Source organism: Mus caroli, unplaced genomic scaffold (genome assembly GCF_978045245.1).
Source record: "Mus caroli unplaced genomic scaffold, Mus_caroli_1 scaffold_3, whole genome shotgun sequence".
In the NCBI taxonomy this organism is placed as follows: Eukaryota; Metazoa; Chordata; class Mammalia; order Rodentia; family Muridae; genus Mus; species Mus caroli.
The window spans coordinates 29637501-29663817 of record NW_028227258.1 but is presented as its reverse complement, the minus strand read 5'-3'; the positions used below and the strand labels follow the sequence as shown (position 1 = coordinate 29663817).

The following is a 26317-nucleotide window of genomic DNA, read 5'->3' as shown; positions in this document are numbered from 1 at the left end:
TTCTCTAGGCACTTTGAAGAAACAGCTTTTATAGTTGTAAAGGGCCATTACTGTAGCTGCTCACAACTTATTACAAAACATCCGATCTTCTTAGGACATGGAAATAGGAGCTTTGTGGCGCCCTGTTTGTTGTTTATGACTGAAGGGCAGCCCGTTGCTGTGATTCATACTCTAATCCTAGCATTTCCAAGGTTGAGGTAAGAGGATGGGTGCTTGTAACCAGCCTAGGCTCTGTAGCAAATCCCAGGCCAGATTGTGTAGTCAGACTCGATCTCAAATAAAAATTAAGCAAAACTACCATATAGTACAGAGAACAATTTCACTGGCAGGTTGTTGACTTATATACTTTTATTAGTCTAACTGGGTATAAGAATGGAGCCCTTGAAGCATTTTTTGAGGTTATCTCTTGCATTTTAAGAAAAAAGATACTTCTCCAATTTCTAGAACAGACTCACTGTCTTTTAATATATCCTGGCATTGAGGGTTTAGTGTAATGGCAGAATGCTTGCCTGTAGTGTACAAGGTGAAGATTAATCCTTGACACTCAACCCCAGAACATTTTGTCCAGATGAATTAACAAGTACGTACTGCATATCTGAATACTTGAGTTATGGGACTCCACTCTATCTTTCAATTATGCCTATATTACAGTCACCTTTCCTTTATGGATTATTGTCCAAAAAAAGGTTAGAAGCTTGAGGGAATTTGAAACAGAACAACACACATGAGAGATAAATAAGCCTGGATTCCATAAGGCAGAAGACACATTGGTGGGGCCAAACTGTGGAAAAGAGAGCTCATGAATAATATAAGAGAACTGTTTGTTTACAAATTTTACCTGCCCTGAAGTGAAGCTAACACATACCAAACAGACCGTGTACTATTCTTTCCAAGCTTAATGAAGCAAGCAGCTCTGGGCCAATTGCTAGAGGTGACCTTTGACTCCTTATCCACAGTGATGGGGACTAAGAATAAACCTCAATAGCCAGCCTCCAAGATACAAGGCGATAACGTGAAGCATCCTGGGAAGTTTCTGCTCCCTGCAGCCAACTTCTCAGTCTGTGGAGTGTGGCTTTAACAGTGAGCCATGACAGGACAAGTCACAGCACCAAGTGTGGATGCAGGACCCTTGTCTGCCATGGGGAAACCTGTACAGGACACATAGTATACTACGGATTTTTATAAACCTGCTTTAGCTGATTAAGTTGCAACCAGGGTGCCCTGGTTTTCAAACACAGTATGGAACTATTTGAGTTGTATGTGAGCTCCTGGGTCTGTTGTAACAGAGACATGTTATGATCATAGAGGGAATACATTTTTAGTCGGGATTCTTCCTTCAGCCATTTGCTGTATAAACTTCTTGATTCTAACTGTGGAATGAAAAGTTTGGGGCCACCGTTGAAGGAATTCAAGGCACCAAGTGAGCAAGCATGAGAGGCTTGTGGGAAAGCTTTGGAAACTGGTTTGTGACTATTTGCAAGGTTAATGCAAAGATCCGAAGGTAACCCTGATTTAGCCTACGGAGGATGAAGAGGGTGGATCAAGCAGGATAGCCCACCATCTCCTCTGTGTACAGGCAGATGCTTCCCAACCAACAGCCAGCTGCAGCTACCAGAGTCCTGGTCCAGGGGACTGTGCCTGGAGGGTTATCCCGGCACATGCCTATATCTCCTGCAGGTCTCCCTATCCCCATGAGATTGTGCCAAGAGGCCTTCTGCATCTGTGTGGTGCTTCATGCTTGTTTTCTCTGTGACCAGTGGCTCTGTCTCCAGCTCTTTGCTTTTACATCTCTATTTATCTACCTGTAGAAATTTAAATAAGAGCATCTATTTGTGGGTTGTTTGCCCACAGACAGTGTTCAAGGTAGTTTTTTTCCTATGTTTCCTCTAATGTACTTAAAGAATACCCAAGCTCCCAGAAATTACACTTCTAAGATATACGTGTTTATAAGAGGTAAAAAAAATTTTATAAAGTATAAATAAAGCCATGTGGAAATGTCTTCTTAGAGTACCGAGAAAGATTTCTTAAGCTTCATTTTGAAACACTGATAGGAGAGGAGAGGAAATACATATATATATATATATATACATATATATATGTGTGTATATATATATATATATATATATATATATATATATATGTGTGTGTGTGTGTGTGTGTGTGTGTGTGTGTGTCAGATTAGACAAGTTTGGTAAATTCATGAAATGAGAGTGTCTGGCTGCCTCCAGCAATCTCCTACCCTCAAAGCACATGAAGACACAGAGACATCTCTAGACTCACATCTAACAGCACACTCCCAGTGCCCATTAGGAGTGTTCAAATCATATTAGTCTTGTGGTCTTAAGGTTTCTTTTTGTTTTGTTTTGTGGGCCAGTGTCTTAGTTAAGGTTTCTTTTTATTTTGTTTTGTTTTTTTAAGACAGGGTTTCTCTGTATAGCCCTGGCTGTCCTGGAACTCACTCTGTAGACCAGGCTGGCCTTGAACTCAGAAATCCACCTACCTCTGCCTCCTGAGTACTGAAATTAAAGGCATGCGTCACCACTGCCTGGCTTAGTTAAGGTTTCTGTTGCTGTGATAAAGCACCATAACCAAAATCAACTTGGGGGAGAAAAGACTTATTTGGCTTAGACTTCCTTACCACTGTTGATCATAGAAGGAAGTAAGAACAGGAACTCAAACAGGTACGGGGAGGCAGGAGCAGATGCAGAGGCCATGGAGGGGTATTATGTACTGTGGCTCGCTCAGCCTGCTTTCTTATTTAACAATGGACTGCACCCTCCCACATCAATCATGTTTTAAGAAAATGCCCTGCAGGCTTGCCCAGAGCCAGATCTTATGGAAGCAGGCCAGCCAGAAAAATTGACTTGTTCTGAGGGGCTTTGCTGTGAAAGTCACAAGCTGGGTCTGTCCACAGCTGAGTGTCTACTAGCTGGCTTAAAAAGCATTAGCTTACGGCTGTCTTTTAAAAGCCAATTTCTGTCTTGTCTCTGTCTATTATAGTTTTGCAAAGACAGTAAGATCTTCCCAAGGCCTGAGTTGTATTCATTGTCCCGAATCTACTAGTCCTGAAGAATAATCACTCTTTGTTGTCTCCCTTTGTTTATTTGCCTCCTTCCTCATTTCATGAAGTCCCTGCTTGGAGATTTCCCTGGCTTTGTCTCTGTCTCTTCTCAGTCATATTCTTGAAACCAGTTCCTTTAGCAGAGACTTGTCTTTCTGTCAATAGAAGTCACTGAAAACTCACTTGCGAGGCCCTCACCAAACTCAGTAAATAAGCATCCTTTTCCAGAGTCTGTCTTTGTTCTTCCATCTCCTGCTTGGCTGGCTTGTCATTTCTCCATGTGGAATGGAAATGGCTACTAGTTTTTAAAACTATTTCAATCAAGACAAATGAACGGGAGTCAGTTTCTTGAGTATGTGTTGTTGATTAAAATGAGAAGCACGATATGAGTTAATTTAGTAATTCAAGAAATCCACAGGATTGCTACTTTATTATCACTTTCCAGTCTTGACATTTTTTTTTTTACTTAAGAATTTCATACCTGGGCTGGAGAGATGGCTCCACAGTTAAGAGCATTGACTGCTTTTCCAGAGGTCCTGAGTTCAAATCGCAGCAACCACATGGTGGCTCACAACCATCTTCAATGGGGTCTGATGCCCTCTTCTGGTGTGTCTGAAGAGAGCAATGGTGAATACATAAAATATTAAAAAACTTTAAAAAATAATCTCATACCTTCCTACAGTGAAATATGATCCTATCTAACACCCATTTTTGCTCCAACTCCCTGAGTATCCCCGATCATGTCCCTCTCAATGGGGCATTTTAAAAAAAATAACCCATTAAGTCTAGTTAGAGCTGCCTATAAGTACATGGGTATGAGCCACTTGCTGGAGCGTGAGAAACACGTGAATCAGTTGCCACATCTCCAATAAAGAATGATTCTTTCTCCCAGAACCTATCCGTAGCTGATAGCTTCTCAGTAAGGGTGGGGTCTGGGCATTGTCTGCCCCACCTTGTTCCCTCTGTGCTAGATTTGATCTGGCTTGAGCCTGTGCAGGTCTTGTGCTGGCAACCACAGTTGCGGAAGGTTCATTATTTCAGCAGCTGTCAGGCCCAGAACACATTTACTCCACCTCACCCTCCGGTTCTTAAAATTTCTCCATTTCTTCTTTCACAATGTTCCCCAAGCAGTGGTGATACTAGAGTTCATATGAACCTCCCAGTTTTAGGGCTAAGCAGTCAGTTTCTTACTGACTTCTGTTCACTGCAAAAAGCTGAGAGCAGGCAATGCCTGTGGGTATAAACATACATAGTTAGAAGGTATTTTGGCGGCACAGGGATTCAGCAAGATAACAATAGCAGATCCTATCCTAGTGCCTAGGTCTTCAGCCTTAGGAATTCCTCTGAGTCATGGGCTTCTGATCAGAATTATAGTACTAGGTACAGACCTCTTCTCCTGGGTGGTATGTCTCAGATCCAATCAGAAAGTGGTTAATTAACCCATAATCGGTGTGTCACTCTAGTATCAGTTGACACAGTAAATATTGTAGCACGCAGGGTCCAGCACTGGGTAAGACCATTGCCTTCTTCTTCTCCCCAACAGTCTGCTCAGCACCTTCCAGTACGGGGAAAGCTAGCCCAGCATGGAGCAAGCTTCCTGCTCAGTTAAACATGGATGTCTCTGAATCCAAAGCCTGTGATGTCTCCAGCAGTCGGGTCTTACCTTGCAGTTCTTGTGGATGACCAACAGCAATGTCTGTAGCCTGTGTTGTGTTGGAGACCTCCAGGGCTTCCTGACAAATTCCTTATAGAGAGCTTTCCCACACCTGGATTCTTAACCTCTCACCACATCAAAACTGAACACCCAATCGCGAGCAAACATGACCTCAACATGAGATGTGATACCCAGAAATTTCTAGAAGGAAAAGTAGGGAGCAAACATCAAGTTATAGGCATGGGTCAGAAGTGCTCTGAATAAGATTCCAATAGCAAAGAAAGTAAGACCCAACAGCTGGCAAAGGAGATCTTGGGAAACCAAAATGCTGTGAGCAGCAAATGAAGTAGTGCAATGAACAAACAGACAGGCAGCCTGCAGGACTCATCTGACAACACGGTCAGTCTCTAAAATACACAAAGACTAAAAAAAAAAAAAAAAGCCAAAGTAAACAGTAAGAAGACAATAATCCAATTTAAAGATGGGCTATTTAACTAAAAAAAAAAAGGTTTCAAAGAAGAAATACAAATGCTAAGGAATGCTGTAGAGAGTGTTCAATCTCATTAACCAAAAGTGAGATGAAGATTAAAACTTTTCAGCATTCTGCCTCACCTTAGCCACCATGGCCATCATCGTGAACACAAATGACACTAGATGCTGGTGTGGATGTTGGGAAAGAGGAACTGTTTGGTATGAGTGTGACCCACGGCAGCCACTTTAGAAATCACTCTGGAGTTTCTCAAAAGCTAGAGATGGAGCTAGCCAATGACCCAACTGAGCCATCCTGAGCCAATGCACAAGAGTCTTTATATCCTACACTAGAGACACGTGTACATGCACAGTTGTTACTGTTCTGGTCACACAGCAGCTAGCAACACAGTCAACCTAGACTCTCATCAATAGATGAATGTGGCACATTTACAGGGTGAACTATGGCTCAACCACGAAGAAAAACAAAATCATGAAATTTGTAGGGAGGTAGGTGGAATTGGGGGGTGGGGGGTGGGGAGATAGTGAAGTAAGTCAGGCCCAGAAAGACAAATACTGTGTGTTCCCTCTCATTTATAGATCCTACTGCCAAATATTTTATTTTGTGTATTTAACTTGGAGCAGGAGTTGAGACCAGGAATCTAGAGAGGGGCCTGTTTTGAGTTTTGTTGTTGTTTATTTGTTTGTTGGTTTGTTTTTGAGGGGGTGTAAATGTTAAGGGAGGAAGCTAGTTGACTCCAGGAAAAATGACAGTAGGGCGGTAGAAATGGGGCAGAAAGGCTTAGACAGGGAAGGGTGTGGGATAGAGGAAAATAAAGGACAGGGCTAACCCAAAGGAAGTGGGCACAAAAACCCAATGTGCTCCTGTCTCTGTAGTAGCATGTGAAGGCAATGCAATCTTTTTCCAGTTGTGGAATGATTGAATGCATGCAAGAAGGAAGCAGATGGGCAGTAAAGAGTGCTGACACATTTAACATGGTGGAGGTGGGGCTAAGGGGAGAAGAGGGTATGGTAAGGAGTGGGTTAGCTAAAACTAGGAATAGATGAAGAAGACGTATGGAAACCTGGTTATTAGGCTCATTTCAAAAAAAAAATTAACATTAACAACAAAAGAGTTTGAACAGAATTACCCTGCATGGGTGGACAAAGTCACTAGCTTTTATCAACTCTTCTCTCTCTGTCTCTGTCTCTGTCTCTGTCTCTGTCTCTGTCTCTGTCTCTGTCTCTGTCTCTGTCTCTCTGTCTCTTTCCAAGGGTTTCTCTATGTAACCTGGGTATCCTGAAACTGGATCTGTAGACCAGGATGGCCTTGAACTCACAGAGTTCTGGGATTAAAGGTGTGTGCTATCTCCCCAAGTCTTGTCATCTCTTACCCAGGGGTTTTGATGAGAAGAGAGGTTTCTCATCCATTCATCTCTTCCATTTTGTTTTTCATGTTTGGTTTTGATCCTAAATTTAGAGGCAAGGCCCAGAGTTCTCATCTGTACCTCGAACTTCTTCAAACTTTGGCTCACTCTTTGTCAGCAAGATACCTAGACATGGCTGAGGAGGACTTTGTGCAGTTCATTGGTTCACTAACGTTATGTTGGAAGTGACTCGCTATAGATGTCTGCTTCCAGTTGTCATTATAATTTACTCTTCTTCAAGCCAGTGTTTTTTTCTAGGTTTAACATATTTAAACTCTCACCTTAAAACTTAGTTTGGCCTCACCATCTCTCAAGTATTGTGATATTCTTCAAAAGCCCTGTTATCTTCAATGTATGCCATCTTGCAAATGCCTTCTGCCCCATTACCTTCTGTTCCACAGTTTCTGTGGCATTTGATTGGTTTCTGGATTTGTGATTGAATATTCGAGGAAGACATGTTCAGAAATAGTGTCACTCTGCTTTGGGGGTTTCTCCGGAAGGTAGCGCTGCTTCATTCTTATCCCTTTTCTTTCAAGGCTATTTTTTTTTTTTTAGTTTAGTTTAGATTCTCTTTAAAATACTTAGTAAAACTATTGTTTTAACTTCATGTTTTAACTTCAACTTTACTGTTTTAAGGGAACATCTTCATGGAGAAAAGAAAATAAGTTAATTCCTAGTGAATAAATAATTGTTATTTATTTGTAAGTGAACAACAGTTCGTCAGGATGCCTCAGACTATAGACTCTGGTATCTCCGGTGGTGTCTCCTTCCCTGTGAATATTCATATGTCTCTTCTGTGAATTTAAATGTGTATTTTTCTTGTTTGTCAGTTGAAACGTACTCAATTTCTAGAGCTCCTAAGTTCCCTGCTTATATATATATATAGTTTCTTCTTTTCAAAGGTGGTTTCTAAAGTTAACCATGTCTATCACAAGTGAGCTTGCTAGGTTTCCTTGGTTTAGTGACTTTATACTACAAAGGTCTGATTTCTAATCTTAAAGGAGAGTTACAAATATCGGAGTATTGATTGCATGATTTGGGGCAAGTCTATAAGTTTATATTTTCCTATATAGTAAGGCCCTACCACGTGTATTTACTTATTTAATTTTTCTGTCCTAATCTTTGAAAATGCCTTGAGTGTGCATGGGATTCTCTCTTTGTTCCAAGATACAGAAAGAAATCCAAAAGCCTACTAACACTTTGGGTTTTGCTTATAAAGCTGGGTCTCCTAATATCTTCAACTGATATCATTGCTTATTTATTTATTTTATTTATACCCTGCTATCAACACAGATGGCCATACTTCTCCTGCTTGAGTCTGGGGGGGGGGGGCTGGGTGGCCCACCAGTGTTCCCACCGCTCATGGTGGTGTCTATTCGTAGCTGATAACTCTGACTTGTGGTGACAGTCGGCCGTGTCCCTGGAACTTTCCAGAGTTTAAAAGTCATCAGCTCCACTCAGCAGTTCATGCCTCAGCAGCAGGCAGCTCTGTGTTTTCCTTGGCTTTTTCTCCCAGCAAGACTTAGAAGCCCTCAGTACTCATTGTGGGCTGATTGCTCTCTTCCATTCACTTGAGCCATAATTCACTGGAAGCTATTTTCACCCAAGGAAATGCAGACAGAAGCTGTGTAATTGAGAACAATGTCTTCAAGTGCAAATGGCTAGAATTTGATGCAGTGAGTCTGATGTCCTTATAGGCAACTCACTGAAGTAAAAGAATGTTTGATTTCTTTTTCTTTTTCTTTTCTTTCTTTTTTTTTTTTTGACCTTTGAATGGCATCATCATTAAGGCTAACTGTTCATTAAGTGATAATGATCTTGTCTCTGTAGAAAAAAATAGACTTAAAATTATGACCATGAATTTATCTGAGTGATAATCACTGAATTCCATTATATTCACATTTAACAGAAATAATCTAAGCTGTATTCTTCTTTGTGTATGTTTTTAGTTGATTGCTATCCAAATACATTCAGAAAAATCATGTTGAACCTGACTGAAGAGAAACAATAGTTATATAGATTTGTTTCTTATAATTTGAGGCCTTCAGAAAATAAATAAGGCATTTCAACTGCTGGCTTAGCAAATCTGTTCTGTATTGATGGTATATAAATGGGATGAACAGAAATTCTGACTCTTAAGCATGTTTGAGTAGATAGTTGTTTCAACCAGCTTTGGGGGTGAGATGGAATAGAGCTTAGCTTTGCTGAAGCAGGAGAGTAGCAATCTTCATCAACAACATCTGGTCCCTTTCATGGAGCTGGTGGTGAAAAACAGTGAACAAAGTCTTAGGAATTGTGTAGCAACCCTTATACAACTGGAAAACATGAAATATGCTACAAAGTATCTTTTATATTTCAGGTCCTCCAGGGAAACGAGGGAAGAGAGGCCGACGAGGAGAATCTGGTGAGTGTCTGCCTTCTGCTACTCAAGTTCTGGTGTAGTAGTTGTGTTTATTCCCATTAATTAATAGTGATAGTTGCCTATTGGAAGGTGTGTGCAAGTTTGACACTTTTATTATATACCTTGAATTTAAGGGCAAATCCTTATTACAACAAACACTTAAGAAAGGAGCATTGGGAAACATTGTTCATTAGGGTTTAACATTACCCCCAGCTCCCAGGTTTTAGCTGCTTGTTGATCAAGGTCAACCCTTCTGTCCTGCATTCCTTAGTGCAGCTCTCATCCATATGTGGTATAGCAGCATCACTCTGTGTCCTCCCTGGGGTGGCCAGCATGGGGTTATTTATCTGTCTCAGCACACTCACAAAAACATTTTGGAAAGCTGTTATTTTAATGAACTGACACACTGTGTCATACTGCTTGCTGTGCAGTTCTTAACGGCTGTGGGAGGGGCTCCTGGTACAGCCTCAGAGCTTCAGTGGTGAGAGTGGCATCATTGATCAGTCTGGAGTTTCCACATTGTCACTGAGGAAGTAATGGGTCAGCTGACTCCAAGCCAGGGCTATTGCAATCCTTTGTCCTGGCTCCCACTCCAAGTTTGTGGGCCGAGTTCCTATAGGTAAAGTGAAATAGCAAAGGCCACATGAAGATACGTTTGTAACCACGATATAACAATAAGAGAGGTAGGTTACTATTCTTGCTCTCGGAAGTTTGAAATTTCAAAAGTGCCAATATCCAGATGGCTTCTTAAGAGAGCATCAGTTCTTTTCATGGTGACTTCAGCATGCTCTGAAATGGGATCTCCCACTATCTAATGGTAGAACTTACCAGTAGTTAAGACAATCACTGGCCAAGTGTTGAAGTAGTAGAACCCCAGCTTGTCCTGCTGTGGGCAGAATCTAGGACATCTCATTTTCCCTTGCCCTTTCAAAATAGATGGCAAAGTCAAAGGAATTGTGAAAATTCACCAACTGGGGAGGATGGTTGCCGAGTGCTTAGTGTTCTCAAGGGCTGTCCATAAGCCTCTCTGCATGTAGATGGCTGGAAACTTGGGTGGGTATCCCTTCATAAAGGACAGAGGTCACAATAGAGGCTTTACTCGTGTCCTTTAAAAACAGAATGTTTAGGTTAGCATGTGGGGTAACCAGGCTCATTATCACATCTTTATGCATATGTGTTTAGGATCATTATTCACATTTGCCCGCCCCGTGCTTCCTCCTCCAACTGGTTCCCTCTCTCCCCACTCCCAAGAAGTTTTGAGAGAAAAGAAATGACAAAATATTGTTGCCAGATAATCACAAAAATGATCTTTTGTCAAAAGAAATTAAGGGGGAAGAAGAAACTTGTGTGCTTATGTGAAGTCCTACAGAGATAACCCCACCTCCCCACTGCCTGGTTACATAGAAGGTGGTGTTTGGAGCATATGGTATGTAAAATACAGGGATGGTCTCGGTTTCTGCCTGTGTTCTGCTTTAAAGAAAGCCATAGAGACACTAGGACTGAGCTCTTATGCATTGGCAGAAACGGTGAAGGAAGGACATTCCTCAAGGAACAAGTGTGAGGCCTTGCTGATTCAAGTGTTTATCAAGCTCGGCTCTCTGCAATGATCCATCAAAAGCAACCGAGGTTCTCCTGACTCATAGGCTTGTATGTGTTACACAGTTTTCTTTCAAGTTGGTGGACCTCTCAGCTTCACTTGAACAGGCTTTGGAGAATCTGAAAGTTTGTCCAAATTCTGTGACAATTTGGCTATAAATTCATTTGTTTTGTCATCTCAAAGGTCTATGATTTAACGAAATCTCTGGGTTCCGAGTCTCCTCTGTGTTCTTAGGGTTGTGATGATGATGATGGTGATGATGATGGTGGTGGTGATGATGATTTATCTGTTAGTTAATTTTAACATTCATAGTCACTAATTTCTCTTTCTTTCTCTTTTTCATCTCTCCCCTCACTGCCCGCTCCTGCCACACAGGTCCTCCTGTAAGTATTATCTGATGGTTTGGGCTCTTTACATTAATCAGTATCCATGTATGTTAAAACCTTATAAAAACCAAAAATATGGATGAAAGTTCATATAGGAAAAGGTGACTAACCTTTTATAAATGTTTAAGTGTGGAAAGTTCTTCCTTTATTGCACAATTAGGTGTCATGTGCTATACTAGAATGCAGTGATGGCGGCAGGCTTTAGTTTTTATGCTGTCACACACTGATTACTCCCCCGAGACTTTGGGATAACATAGGAAGTTTCTGGCTTTGAGACTGTTTCCTGGAATTCTGAGGTTTCTTTTGCGAGCAAGTCTCCAATGTATCTCACACTTCTCTCTTCGTGCATTTAAACTTGTATCTGAGCTATTTGGATTTGCTGGTCCAGGTCCGCCAAATGTGGATGGCAACATGATCATGGAATTGATACCCCCTGTGCGCCGCACTAAGGCCAGTCCTCTCTCCTTAGGCAGAGCTCCCTTTGAAGTCTGCTGGAGCCTTGCCTGCACTAGGAGCCCAAGGCAGGGCCCTTAGAGAGTTTGTGCTCCTGTCTTTCCTTGAGTAGGTCATAGCTGCAGCGTTCCAGTCTGCTTTGCACTCCCAGGAATAGATTATCTTGTCAGCTCTGAGCTCAATGTGTTTTTGAGTAATATCCTGGATATCTGCTGTCTGCCCCCAGTGTTTATAGTATGTACCCGCCCTTTTCAGTAGCAATGGTCCTTAGCCTTGAGCTAGTTTCCCATCCCAGATAGCCAGTTTGCTGCAGGTTCTGCACATTCTCCATTGCTGGTTTCTCTGAGGCCAGCATAGTCCAGGGAGAGGGATTAGCACAGGCTTGTTGACTTGATCAGAGGAAGCTTTGGCTTCAAAATACCTTCCGCCGTCTTCCTGCCACGTTCAAGGATGGGTCATGAATCATGCTTGTAGTGATCTTGCCTCTGTGACTGACTCATCTGCTCTTGCCTAACATTAGGCAGACAGCACGCCCAGGATCTAGAAGCCTTTGCTCCCTGCTTTCATATTTAAGCGTCTGTCTTTAAAACTCAAAACAAAACATGGCTGCCCCAGAGGAAAGGCTCAAGGTCACAAGGGGTTACCGAGAACCCTATTCAAGGCATCTCTCTGTGCAGTTTGTATTTGCCATACAGACTAAGAAATTAATTCTTATGTCTGCACGACAGTGACCTTCACGATGCAAGGATTTCCTCTGAGTCATTAAAACAACAAGTAGGCATATTACCTATGTTTTCAAGCTATCTCTTAGCCCAGATTTTCTGCTAAGAGATTGTGTGTGCCTTGTTGTATATAAAGAAAAAAAAAAAAGACCGGATTAAGCCTCAACTAATTGGTGTAGAATAGTCTAGGCTCTTTGTCCATAAAATTCCGTTTTTGTTCATAGCAGCCCTCTGACATTACAAGCTCCATTTCCAACGATGAAAGTAACATTTGTAGAGGTTAATTCCATAAGGCGACACAGCTAATGGCTTGTGACATTAAAATCCAGTTAAGATACATTCCCACTTTAGGTAATTTCAGCTTTTTTACTTTATTCTTTATGAATTCTAAGTGTGTTATAACACGTACCGCTGTTATACAAGTTAGGCAGCCCATGGTTAAATCACATCCCCTGGCGTAAACAATCATGCACAAATAAAATCTTGGTCATTCGATGTAAAATGGCCACCTTGTAAAGCAAGCATGGCCCCCACTCTACCTTGACTTCATTTCAAACACGTTGTGATGAGGATAACAGATCACATCAGAGAAATGCTGTGGTCGTGTGTTTTCATGCCAAGGAGAAGGTAATGCAGAGTGTATCCATGAAGAGCAGATAAGAAGCCAGTTGTAAGAGTAGCCAGTTGTAAGAGTTTAAGTGAGAGACGTCTCCCCTGGGCTCAGGCATTTAAACACTTGTGCCCCGTTGGTGGCGCTCCTTGAGAAGTTAAGGAGGTCCAGCCTTGGTGGAGGGAGCCCGAATGCTGCTGTTGTCTGCCATGCATCCCACCATCACAAACTCTTCCAAAGTAAACCTCTTCCACAAACTACTTTGGGCCATGGTGTTTTATCACAGCAATTGAGAAGTAACTGCTGCTCTAGTAGTTGCAAGAAAGGCAAGAAAATATGTAGACCATGTAGCTGGGTTTTTTTATACAATGGAGCTGTACCTTGTTACTTATGCTGTGCCTGGGGCTCTTTGGGTAAAATTATCTCATAATGAAATCCTGTTGAGCCTCCCATCCGGGATTTTTAAGAGGTGTGTGACTCCTTCTAATTTTGTTTTAGAATAGGTAGCTTTATATGCAGTTTCTATGGCATTGCTTATAACTTAGTAAATACAAATGAATGATGCATTGTTATGATTAGATAAACTTACTAACACTGTATCTACAGACAGTATCCAATTATTGGCAAATTTAATGTCTGGTGATCTTATTTTTTCTATTTTAAGCATCATTTTTTTTTATTTTATATGTAGCTTTTCTTTTCATTCTTTTTCATCAACTGAAGTGCGACAGTTCATGCGAACCTATTTTTAGGTTTTATTCCCTACTTCGGGTCATTAAAATACGCTCAGCTATCTCCATGAGTAAGAAACTAGTTCCTATGCAGATATTAAGGTGTGTTACTATTTTAGCCACAAGTGCCTTTGCCTTCATTCTGTATTTGTCATGTAGTTATTACATGTACTTATTACACAGGTAGTGTGATAAGTTGATAACCTTGTTTCTTCTGGGCAACCATTGGCACAAAACCTATAACGAGGTAGTTTTCCAGAAGTCTTTCTTGCTGACCTCCTGAGATGCTGTGCCTCTTATGGACAGGGTACTGTGATATAGCCTGGCAGCCTGTTGGGCATCTTCTCCTTCAGAAGTACTCAGTATAAAGGACAGCAGTGGGTACACTGCAGTGATCCACAAAATAGTGCCTGGCCCAGGGAAGGTTGACATAGCTCATTGTCTCTTGTTCTTGCTAAAACTCACCTGTTTCTTGTTACTGCCTTACAGTAATCTTCTCAGGATTAAAAGAACAAAATAAAAAAAAAAACAGTTAATGATAAATTTTATCAACTTTCCACTCAAATCTTTACTTAATATATTTTGGGAAACTTGGATGTATCACACTAGAATGTGTGGATATACGTAATTACATGCTTCAGAGAAGATTCTATATTTTTGTGTATTGAAGTCATTTATAGTTTAAAACTTGAAATGAAGCCTGAATTAGATCTCACATATCAATTTACTCAACAGTAAGCTGTTAAGCCTTAAACCATTTTCACACACACAAAAAAAAAACATTTATAAACAGCTGGAATGGAGCAGTCTGTGATTATAAATGTCTGATTTTATGATTATGAATCTGTCCGTTTCTCTGTCTACCTTTATTCTCACGAAGGTCACGTGCTTTGAAATCTATCTCTACTAAACTCTTTGTGGATGGCTTAGGCATCTAGCTCTGATATTACAACTGTATTCACTCAAGGGATGTGCCTGACCATTGTGAAATGTACCACTATGAATTGTACTTTCTGTTTTGGACAGCTTGTGTGTGTATGTGTGTCAACCTAAATGCTCATGAACGGAGGTCAGAGGTTGACATGAGATATCTTCTTCAGTTGAAATTCACCTTGGATTTTGTGATAGGGTTGCCACTGCACCCGGTGCTCACCAATTTGACTAGGTTAGCTACCCATTGAGCTACCCATCTGTCCCCACTCCCTCCCACCCTTAGGCCTGACTTTTCTGTGTGTGTTGGGGAATCTAAACTCTGATCTTTGCAGCTGAACCATCTCTCTAGCCCCTGCTTTGTGTATTTAACATACAAACACACACACACACACACACACACACACTTCGATATAAATTTGTAAAATAACTTCAGGATTTTAAAAGGAGCAGATGTCCCCCCTTTGTTTTATAGTCTATCCTTCTGTCCAAAAGGAAGTTCAATTCAAGTATTCACAGGTCAGAGAATCAAGCAGGTCTAATAACTGTAGCCAGAGGAAGAGCCAGGAGATCCGTGGTGACTGGCTTTTTCACTTGTATGGGTCCACCAAGCCCAATAATTACGCATGACTGACAGAGATATGATGTTTTTGTTGGTAGCTCGAACCCTCAGAGGTGTGAAATCCGATGCTCTTGCACAGCCTGTCTTGTTCCATCCACCTTCTGCAATTGTCAACTCGGTTTGAACATTAGAATCTTGTTGACAGACGAGCAAAGCAGACTGAGCCAAGCTAAGCTTGCCGTGCTGGTTCTGTGCTGGATGAATTAGGGGAAGAAATCTCCACAGAACTGTAAGATGCTAGACTCTGACATCTTTACTTCATAATGAAGAAACAACTTGGGATTTTTTCACCCAGAAGTAATTCTTTTCCAGACACAAGTACACGGGATAGCAACCACTTGTGTTTTGCCATCTCATGTATCAATTCCCCTGTTGCCTCTATGACCAAGACTGACCAAACCCATTTTACAAAGGAAGAACTTAGGGGCTCGGCCTGTTAGGTAATTTGTCCTAGAGTGTATTTATCAATTAAGAGGCAGAAGTATAACTTCAACCCAGGTTTATCTCTCCTCAAAGCTCATTTCCCTCCATGTTTCCCAAGGATATTGGCCAAGTTGGGTTTTCTCGTCCCTGCCTTCTGTGTAGGAAGCATCATCATTGTGTCTCTGCCTTTGTGTGTCTGCCAATCATGCTACGTTCTCTGGAGTTATCTGTGAGCCTTGACACTTCCGTATATTCCTTGCTAATGCCATTTGGTTAATGTAAACTTTCATGTGATGTAAATAGCCTCAGGTGGAAGCAATCCCCCCCCCCAAAAAAAGGTAAGCTTTACCTCTTGCATCAAGGAAATTAGGAAAATACATTTATTACGTTTTTCAGAAAATGTTCTTCTCTGTCTTTGTAACCATCCTGGTTAATTTAAAAAATATTGTGTCTCTTTAAGACTTTGAGTGTACATTTGAGTATGTAGGGTATTAGTCTCTTTTTCTGTTGCTGTGACACCAAGTCTGACAAAAGCAACTTACCAGTGTGGTGGCTTTTTTCAGCTCTTGGTTGATGGGCGCAGTCCATCATTGTAGGAGAAGTCACAAGCAGCAGGAGCTTTAGCCGGATTGCATCAGCAGTTAGGAAGCAGAGACATTGGTGTGTCTTTACACTTCAATTAAGGCAATCCAGATTAATACCACCACCACCCCTTGAATGCTTGGTCCATAGCCCACACCCCATGCAAGTCTAGATCCTGTCAAAATGACAGTGACCTAGCCATCACCTTGAGTGACTGTTCTTCCTCTAATACTCTTGATGGCTGAAGATAAAACCATTTGTCCTGAAGGTATCAGCATCAAATATCTAGATAGCTAGATAGCAACCATAACATTCACTGTAGCAATCCAAAAGAACATGAACCCGGACAATTTGTGTTTAAAAGCTTCTCATGGGTAGAGTTAGAAGAATGGCAATGGGATGCCATGCTAGGTGGCTTATTTTGTGCCTTAGTTAGGGTTTCTGTTGCTGATATAAAACACCATGGCCCAAATCAACTTGGAGAGGAAAGGGATTCTTTTATCTTATAACTTTTAGTCCATAATCCAGGAAAATCAAGACAGGAGCTCAAAGTAGAAACCTGGAGGCAGGAACTGATGCAGAGACCATGGAGGGTGCTGCTTACTGGCTTTCTCCTCAATATCAAGAAACCTACTTTAGAATTAACTGTGCTTGCAAAGCAGCCCAGACATATTTTGGATGTAATATTTTAATTTAATTTAATTTAATTTTTTACTTATTCATCATACATCCCACTCATTGTCTCTTCCCAGTCACCCTTCCCACACTCTTTCCTCCTCCTCCTCCTCTGAGTGGCTGCCCCCCACCCCCACCCCAGAGCCCCAGGTATCCGTCTACCCTGGCACTTCAGGTCTCTACAAGGCTAGGCACTTCCTCCCCTATTGAGGCCAGACAAGGCAGCCCAACTAGAACTTATCCCACATAGAGTCATCAGCTGTTGGCACAGCTCCTGCTCCAGTTGTTCAGAAGCCACATGAAGACCAAGCTGCTCACAGCATTGGCGATATGGAATCTAAAGAGGCCACCTCCTGTAGCCAGGCAGGAACAATAGAGATACCCAGTGGAGCAAAAGAGATAATAACCCACCCACAAAACTTTCAACCCAAAATGTATCCTGTCTATAAGAAATTGATGTAACAGTTTTATAAGACTGAATTGATGATTTGTGTAATTGCCATTCTCCCATGAGTGGTTAAGCATTCATAATACCTAGAAGCACACACACACACACACACACACACATTAAGGGGATCCCAGGGCCTTCATTCTCCAAAGCAGCTACTGAAAACTGTTGTGCTTGCCCTGCACAAAGACTGACACAGGCCCTGTTTCTGATTTCATGGACTCAAAGAAACACTTACCACCACTACCACACACATTTGACCAAAGTTAACCAAACGCAGTATTAATATTTTCCATGGGACTCTAATCTGGAAATACTCTGCTTTCATTAAATTAACTTCAATTTTCTCCCAGGTAGAATTAAGACAAAATTTCAGAGTATGAATTCTGGTGTTCTGGGTTTCTTAAATGTTCGTTACAAAATTATTAATGATTTTTAACACACATTTATTTTCACAAATCTTCTGCTTGTTTTGTACTTGTTCATGTCTCAAAGCTACTCGCTATGTGTGTTCTTCAAACTTTTGTTTCTGAGCAGAAAACTTACTGTTAAAAATGCTTTCTTTGTGGTCAAAGTGAGAAACAAAAGGATGTAGGATTTAGAGGCAGGAGAGATGCTATAAGATTGTTAGTAACAAGCTCAACTGTTTATTTAAAAGATCATGTAGCGATTCATTTATCAAGACTGCCCTGAGCATCCAGGCTGTGGCTTTCCCTCTGTGGTGTAATGGCAAGCAAGACATGGCATTGTCTTCAGGGACCTTAGAATCTGATAGAGAACAAAACCCAAACAGTGGTGTGATGGGGAAAGAGATGTGTTCACGACGTACCCAGGTGCATTGAGCGAATAGCAGGGGAGGAAACAGCCCAGCTTTGAGTACAGAGAAGAGCCAGTGCATCTCTAGATCTGGGCAAGGTGAGTGTATTCAAAATGGCTGCTTTTAAAGAATTTAACTTTTAAAAGTCTTTGAGGTACAAGGAAGAATGGTTGACATCTTTGGAAAAAGAAAAATCTCCACATGTATTAACTCACTTATCCTGGAACCCAAATGATACGATGAGAAAGACTGAGGATACAGACCTGAGAATGGAGAGACCACAGAGGACCTGGTATGTCAAGCTAAGTCAGTTCCTAAATGTGTGCTGTCTCCGGAGGACTTAGGCTGAGGAGGCCTGCCTGGAGGAATGTTTTAGATGAGCGCCCTTGCAGAGGACTTAAGAGAGAAGAAATGGGAAGCAAGAGATGTTTAGGATAGTTACTTCTGTGAGAAATAAAACAGTACATGAAAGGATCTCGGGAGCTGTAGAGAATGTGGCAGGCTTAGGTTGTGTAACCTGGGCAGACATGCTTGGTTCTGTGGCTGGAATGAGTAGTGAAGAGGAGGGAGAAGCAATGTAGACCCCCAGGTATGACTCTGGGGAACACTGTGCAAGTTACTGGGGTAGAATAGAGAAGGAACATCTGAGTCAGGGCATGTGTTAGGCTTTGTGGCTGTGACCAGTATATCAGGCACTAATTAGGAATTGTTAATTTTGGTGTTTTCAGAGATTTGACTTTCCTAGAAGGATAGGTATGGCAGAGGTGATGGCTTATTTTTATTGCCAATCTGATTTAATTTAGAATCACCATGGAAAACAGGTGTGCCTGTGAAGACATTTCCAATGATATTGGAGTGAGTGGGAAGAATACCGCCACTGTGGGTGGCACCATTCCCTGGGCTCTGGTCCCAACCTGAATAAAATGGAGAAAGTGGGCTGAGTACCAGTGTCTGTTTCCCTCTGCTTCCTGGCTGTGGGTGTAATGTGACAGACACCATGCCTTCTTCAAGGTAGACTGTACCCTCAAACAGTGAACTGGATTAAATCTGTCTGTTGCTCTTTATACAGTATTGCCACAACAATAAGAATACTGTAGTTTAGGAAAGCAGCTCACAGCATGATAGCCAGGAGGAGAGCGTGCCTGTACTAGGACATTTTCTCATTTTTCTCTTTCTGTTCCATCTGGGCTCCCAGCCTATGGGATGGATGGTCCACATTCAGGGAAGGACTTCACCCTCTGGTTAATCCTCTCTGAAGAACCTGTACAGACACACCCAAGGCTGTCTGTCCTTTATTCATCTAGGTCAGTTTCCTCGACCCAATCAAGATTATCCATCACAGAGGTGATGAAGGGCTCCACCTCAGATAAGGCACCTGGAAGATTTGTGGCTTTGTAGAGTGGAGATGAAGGGCAGTTCATAAAGATTTATGATTTCATAGAGTGAAGGTGAAGGGTAGAACTTTAAAGGTCACTCGCCAGAGAGAGCAGAGGAGGGCATGGCAACAGTGCTTCAGGAAAAGCAGCCTTCTGTGGAGACACATATTTTCATTGAGCTTGTTTTGAGATTGAATGCTTGGTAAGATATGAGAGTGCAGATGCTTACCAAGTGTAAGAGACTCTAAACTTATTACAAGTAGGAACATCATCTGGGTATGTACCCAGGAGAGGAATTGCTGGATCTTCCGGTAGTACTATGTCCAATTTTCTGAGGAACCACCAGACTGATTTCCAGAGTGGTTGTACCAGCTTGCAATCCCACCAACAATGGAGGAGTGCTCCTCTTTCTCCACATCCTCGCCAGCATCTGCTGTTACCTGAATTTTTGATCTTAGTCATTCTGACTGGTGTGAGGTAGAATCTCAGGGTTGTTTTGATTTGCATTTCCCTGATGATTAAGGATGTTGAACATTTTTTCAGGTGCTCTCAGCCATTTGGTATTCCTCAGTTGAGAATTCTTTGATTAGCTCTGTATGTTCCACTATGTTCATAGCAGCCTTATTTATAATAGCCAAAAGCTGGAAAGAACCCAGATGTCCCTCAACAGAGGAATGGATACAGAAAATGTGGTACATTTACACAATGGAGAACTACTCAGCAATTAAAAAACAGTAAATTCATGAAATTCTTAGGCAAATGGATGGATCTGGAGGATATCATCCTGAGTGAGGTAACCCAATCACAAAAAAACCACACATGATATGCACTCACTGATAAGCGGATATTAACCCAGAAACTTAGAATACCCAAGATACAATTTGCAAAACACATGAAACTCAAGAAGAAGGAAGACCAAAATGTGGACACTTTGCTTCTTCTTAGAATGGGGAACAAAATACCCATGGAAGGAGTTACAGAGACAAAGTTCAGAGCTGAGATGAAAGGAAGGACTGTCCTGGGACTGCTCTACCTGAGGATCCATCCCATATACAACCACCAAACCCAGACACTATTGCATATGCCAGAAAGATTTTGCTGAAAGGACCCTGATATAGCTGTCTCTTGTGAGGCTACGCCAGTACCTGGCAAATACAGAAATGGATGCTCACAGTCATCTATTAGATGGAACACAGGGGCCCTAATGAAGGAGCTAGAGAAAATACCCAATGAGCTAAAGGGGTCTGCATCCCTATAGGAGGAACAACAATAGGAACTAATCAGTACCCTACAGAGCTGTGTCTCTAATTGCATATGTAGCAGAGGACAGCCTAGTCGGCCATCAATGGGAAGAGAGGCCCTTGGTCTTGTGAAGATCATATGCCCCTGTACAGGGGAATCTCAGGGCCAGGAAGCAGGAGTGGGTGGGGAGCAGGGTGGGGGCTGGGGGGTGGGGAGAGTATAGGAGGCTTTGGGGATAGCATTTGAAATGTAAATGAAGAAAATATCTAATAAAAAAAAAGAGGCTCTAAACTTGTTTTAACCAAAAACGATGGCTTATTTGGGCATTTTTCTCTGGCATGGTTGGAGTACACGTTGCCCTGGAAAATTGATGATAAAATTAGAAACAGAAGATGGCTATGGTGCTAATAGAAAGGGGTTTGGTGATTCTTTCAGGGTTCTCTAGAGCAAAAGATCCATCAGGACATCTAAATATTTAGAGAGCTACTTATGGAAGTAGCTTAGAAAGTTATAGGTGTTAGGAAGTGTAAGATCTGTGGGCATACCAGTGGGCTAGACTGCACACTGTTGTGGGAAATCCAATCTCAGGTCTTCCTGCTTGCCTAGCGAGCACTTCACTATCAAATTGATCTTCACAGACCCCTCAGATAGGGTGTCTGCATTTATTATTTATTTATTTATTTATTTATTTATTTATTTGCTATTTTCTTTATATACATTTCAAATGCTATCCCAAAAGTTCCCTATACCCTCCCTCTGCCCTGCTCTCCTACCCACCCACTCCCACTTCTTAGGCCCTGGCTTTCCCCTGCACTGGGGCATATAAGGTTTCTGAATTTCTTAAGGTAGAGTTGCTAATGCATAGAACCTTGGCCTCTGCTATTAGGGCTTATAACTGATTTGAAGCCTGCCGTGCCTATTGAGAGAAATAGGCTTTACTTAAGAGTGACCCACAGAAAATATAATCACTCTTAATAAATGTCTTCATAACAACATTTAGCCTGGTGTTTGACCAAATGCCTGAACTCCGTAGTCCTGGAAATACAACACAAAAAAATTAATGATCACTGACCAGCACTGATGTCTCCAAACAGACACATTTCAAAACTACTTCTGGGACCCCAACTGAGCAAACACTCTCGTCTTGTATTGCTTTCTTCTGTCTCTGTAAACCCTTCCTCCTCCTTCCTTGGTTCTTTGCCTTAATGCAGCCTTAATATTCTATGTGAATAGCCTTCATCTTTGACTGGGAAGTGTCATACACACTTGTGATTAGGCAAGCATTCTTGGCCAATAAACGGATAGATTCTGCTGGACATTAGACACTTGTAGCTTTCTACACAAAGGATGTTCTCTGCCTCAGGATGAGCATAGAACTCCTCTGTGGGTATAAAATTAAATATTTAGAAAAAAGCTTGACAACATACTCATGTTCACTTAGGCATTCAACAATAGTATGCTTTTCCCATTGGCCTATGACCTCCGCAATTGTATGCTTTTGATGAGGTGGTAGCCTTAGATGTATGTTCTCTCTAATCAAATAGTAGAACAGTTGGTTACACCTGATAAGAGTTTCATGACTTCACTCATGACCATTTCTTGCTTGGAGGTTAGTATCCTTGCAAGGATAATCGTAACTAGGTGACACTCTTGGTGAGTTTTCTTCCCTAGCAGCCTTCATAGCACCCTTTAGCCCTGGAAACACTTGACATTGTTATATTTTATCCCATACTTTGCAAAGGGGAGTGGCAAACAAAAAACACATAACTCCCAAGTGACACAGGATAAACAACGACTGGAGTGCTCATATTTTATCTCTTCACTGCAAACCAATCAGATGTGCACTTTCTAGAGCAGCGCGACAAGATGGCCTCTCCCACTTGTCACATGTCAAGATGGAACGTTCCTCTACCACTGGCGTTAGGAAACCGTGTTTAAGAAGTGACATAAGGTGACTACCATTCTGCTGTGCAAAGCCCACATTAGGGAGGAGGATGAAGACGTCTCTGAGATGGTAGGGGCTGGCCAGGGAAGGAAGACATCATCAGGAGGTACCAGGAGAGGCTGCACGCCAAGCCGGAGAAGCCAGGGCTGCTTTTCCCCATCACTTGTGTACGCTGTTCCCTTCCTCCTGGCTCAGGACCGATGCCAGCTCCCTACGCTCTGCGGGCGGAGGGGGATACCTAAAGGCATCCCCACAAAGTGGCTGAATCACCACTTCCTCCTATGAATACACAAATGAAATCCATATTTTGTAACAAGCCCACAGGAAAATAAAAAAAAAGAAAGAAAGAAAAAGAAAGAGGGGGAAGGTTTGGCAGGCACGGTAGAAACCCAATCTGGAAACTACAAATTTAAAAACAATTATTTTAAATTTCATATCACAGACTTCCTTTGGAGGCTTCCGTTCACTGCATCTATATTAGGATATCCTCCTGGGAGTGGAAACAGAAGCATTTCAGAGCTCCGTGCTGCCCAGAGCCCAAGGATTTTATAGGCTACATGAAAGCATACTTGAGTCCTGTACTGCAGATACGGTCTTTTATTCTGATATATCATTTCATTCAACAGTAGTAGACATATATACATGGTCTGTTGATTTGCAGTTTGGGAACAATTTCAGCTTGCTTCCTTCCAGAGAGCATTATTAACAGCCAATGGCATACAGCTTCAGGCTCTTTCACAGGTGAGAGGGGAGGTTGAAAGAGAGGGCCACAGAGCGCTCTGCGGGTTCCCCCAGATAATTTACTGCCTGTCTGTGGTAATGACTGAATGTATATATCTTTCACCATATGTAGCCTTCCATTTAGACCTCTAATCCATGCTATAGAATCAGAGCTGGTTTGTGAAAAACCCTCCCTTGGAGTGGAACTAATTAACTTGCTGGTTCCTTTCAGATACTTTTGACCATAACGAAGTGTGCCCTAGGAATAGCCCTGGGTAGGAAATGACCTAAACCTCTACTTCCAGTTGTGGTGATTATCTATTCTGATGCTGCCCCACCCCTAACCAACCCTCTACTTTGCATATTAAAGTTAAGCTTCTAGCCATTGAGTCTCCATGCCTAGTAAGCTGGCCTGGTATCACCACTACATACAGACTTTGTACATTATACGGCATGAGTTGAAAAAGAACTGTTTCCAAATTCATGTGCTGTTCACTGGTTTGAAAGTTGTATGAAAGGCAAGGATTCGCTCACTTTGCTGACCAAGACCCCTGGGTTTTATTTGTTTATAATGTTATTTTCCCATAGGCATTAGCATCTCCTTTTAGAGGGAATGGGGGAATGCCCCCTTCCTTTAAGATTTAAATCTAGGGACATTAATAGAATTCAGAAGAGAGCTTGGTCATTTGCCAGCTGATGGCAATTTCAGATCACTGGAAATTTTGAACAAAATGAAAAATTGCTTGAGCTCATATCAAATATCATAATTTATAGGAACCTCGTTATAGAAACTGCGTAGTTCCTATAATAGGAAATTTCCTATGTGCAGATATTTAATCAAAAACACAAGGCAAATGAACTAGGACCCGGATCGATGTAAGGGAGAGTAAAGCTTTTATTTTGCCATTTAAAAATATACTTAAAGAGCAGGAAAGTCATTCCTTTTCCTTTCCAGAACTCCTAGTACTGTCTAAAAGTCCAACAAAGCATTTAAATACTAAATCACATAAGTTTCTAGCATTCAATTCTGTTAAAAACTAACTAGCTTTTGTTCATATATTACTGGGAATTCATTCATTCTATATTTATTTATTCAATATATATCCTTTATTCCCATAAAGGATAGTGGTGATCGAGATGTAGCCCACTATAGGACCTTTAGGAAACTATACTACATTTACATTAATGTCAGCAATCTAGGTTTCACGGAAAATATAAACCCCGACTTTGGGGATGTGTTGGCAACAGTCAGGAGTGGTTTATATTAGTGTTTGTCGCTCAGAAGTGGGACGTCAGCATCCTTTTAGGACTGAGATGTTTCTCTGACACACCATGGTTTTATTGGCTGGCAGGATATAAAAGGTGTCAAGACTATAAAATCATTGTGATAAATCTCTCATAAGAAGATACCTATTAAGTATTTTTAATTTGTTTCACTCCATGAATGATATCTAAATAGCATCTTAAATTATGACTGTCCAACCAGCAAAAGATTTTACCTTATCTATAACAATTATCATTTGAAGCTCAATGATATAGTTATTTATGTTTATATAAAAGTTTAGCTTCCATCTTAAACAACTAAATAATATGTATGCATGTATGCTGTGTGTGTCCATGTGCATAATGGAATACTAAAAGCCTCATAATAGAGTATTAAATTTTAACATTTGATACAAAAACTTTTATGTTTAATACATTATAAAATATTTAACTATAAAATATTTAAAGTAAAATACCTGGAAACAAGGCTCAGGTATTGCCTCAGCTTTTTGAAGTTAGGAAACGAGATGTGCATCTCACATGGGAGCTTGTGGAGAGGCGGTGACATGGACCCAGGAGCAGTCTGCTGAGGAGGAAAGACGAGGGACATAAGAGCATACAGTACATTGAATCTCAATTCATTCCCTTCCAGGGAGCACCTGTCTAGTGTCAGTCTGTCCAAGTCTTTATGCCACCCAGCTTTTTCTCTTACTGAAGGGGAGCCAACCAATTTTCCCAGGAATTTCATTTTCTGTTGTCCATGCTCCTTTCCACTAGGCCTTTCTGGAGGGCCACTCAGGATGCTGGCAGGTGTACATTCTGTTTCGTAGGGAGGAGGGTTCAGTTTCTTTTCTTTTCTTTCTTTTTTTTTCAGTTTTTTTATTAGATTTTTTTTGTTTACATTTCAAATGTTATTCCCTTTCCTCATTTCCCCTCAGAAAGCCCCCTATCCCATCTCCCATCCCCCTGCTCACCTACCCACCCACTCCCGATTTCCTGTCCTGGAATTCCCCTATACTGAGGCATTGAGCCTTCACAGGACCAAGGGCCTCTCCTCCCATTGATGACCAACTAGGCCATCCTCTGCTTCATATGCAGTTAGAGCCATGAGTCCCACCATGTGTACTCTTTAGTTGGTGGTTTAGTCCCAAGGAGCTCTGGGGGTACTGGTTAGTTCATGTTGTTGTTTCCTATGGGGCTGCAAACCCCTTCAGCTCCTTGGGTTCAGTTTTGGTTTTGGGGGTTTTGTTTGTTTGTTTGTTTTAAGAAATAACTCGTAGGTAAAGATGATTTTGAGGTTTCAATTAGTTATAAGCTAGTGCATTGCAATGAAGAGTCTAACTTAGCTAAGGACCAGATCAGCGCTGTGAAAGAACATGTTGTTCTTTAAGAAGAATTAATTATCCTTTAGTTACGTGACCATCACGTAACTACTTGAGTTTAAATCTCCACATTTTGTTAATTTTGTTTTACCTTAATCTAAATAATAGAATTGGGAGAATGTTTGGGAATTAATTTGCAATTGAATTGAGTTTAAGTTGTTGGATCATATTTGGCATTTTGTTTCTTTGTTTGGCTGGCTGTTCTTTTTCGAGTCAAATATACTTTAGACAAGGTTAGTGTTTATGTAAGAGTGAAAATGTATTCCGTGGTGACATAAGATTTGATGAGGCGTTTTTGGTATTGGGATGGTGCTATAAAATACATTTTATTAAGGTTAGGGGGAAACCGATTCTATAAGATTATTTAAAACTGGGTTTAACT

General features: G+C 41.4%; 1 protein-coding gene across 1 annotated transcript in view; it reads left to right on the top strand.

The window, feature by feature from the left end:
• The window catches only part of Col25a1 (collagen type XXV alpha 1 chain), a 411050-nt gene that overhangs the window by 198155 nt on the left and 186578 nt on the right, over positions 1–26317 (top strand). The window contains exons 3-4 of the mRNA XM_021157594.2: positions 8970–9014; positions 10984–10991. Coding sequence (XP_021013253.1) covers positions 8970–9014; positions 10984–10991 — 53 coding nt within the window. The remainder of the gene's footprint in view (positions 1–8969; positions 9015–10983; positions 10992–26317) is intronic.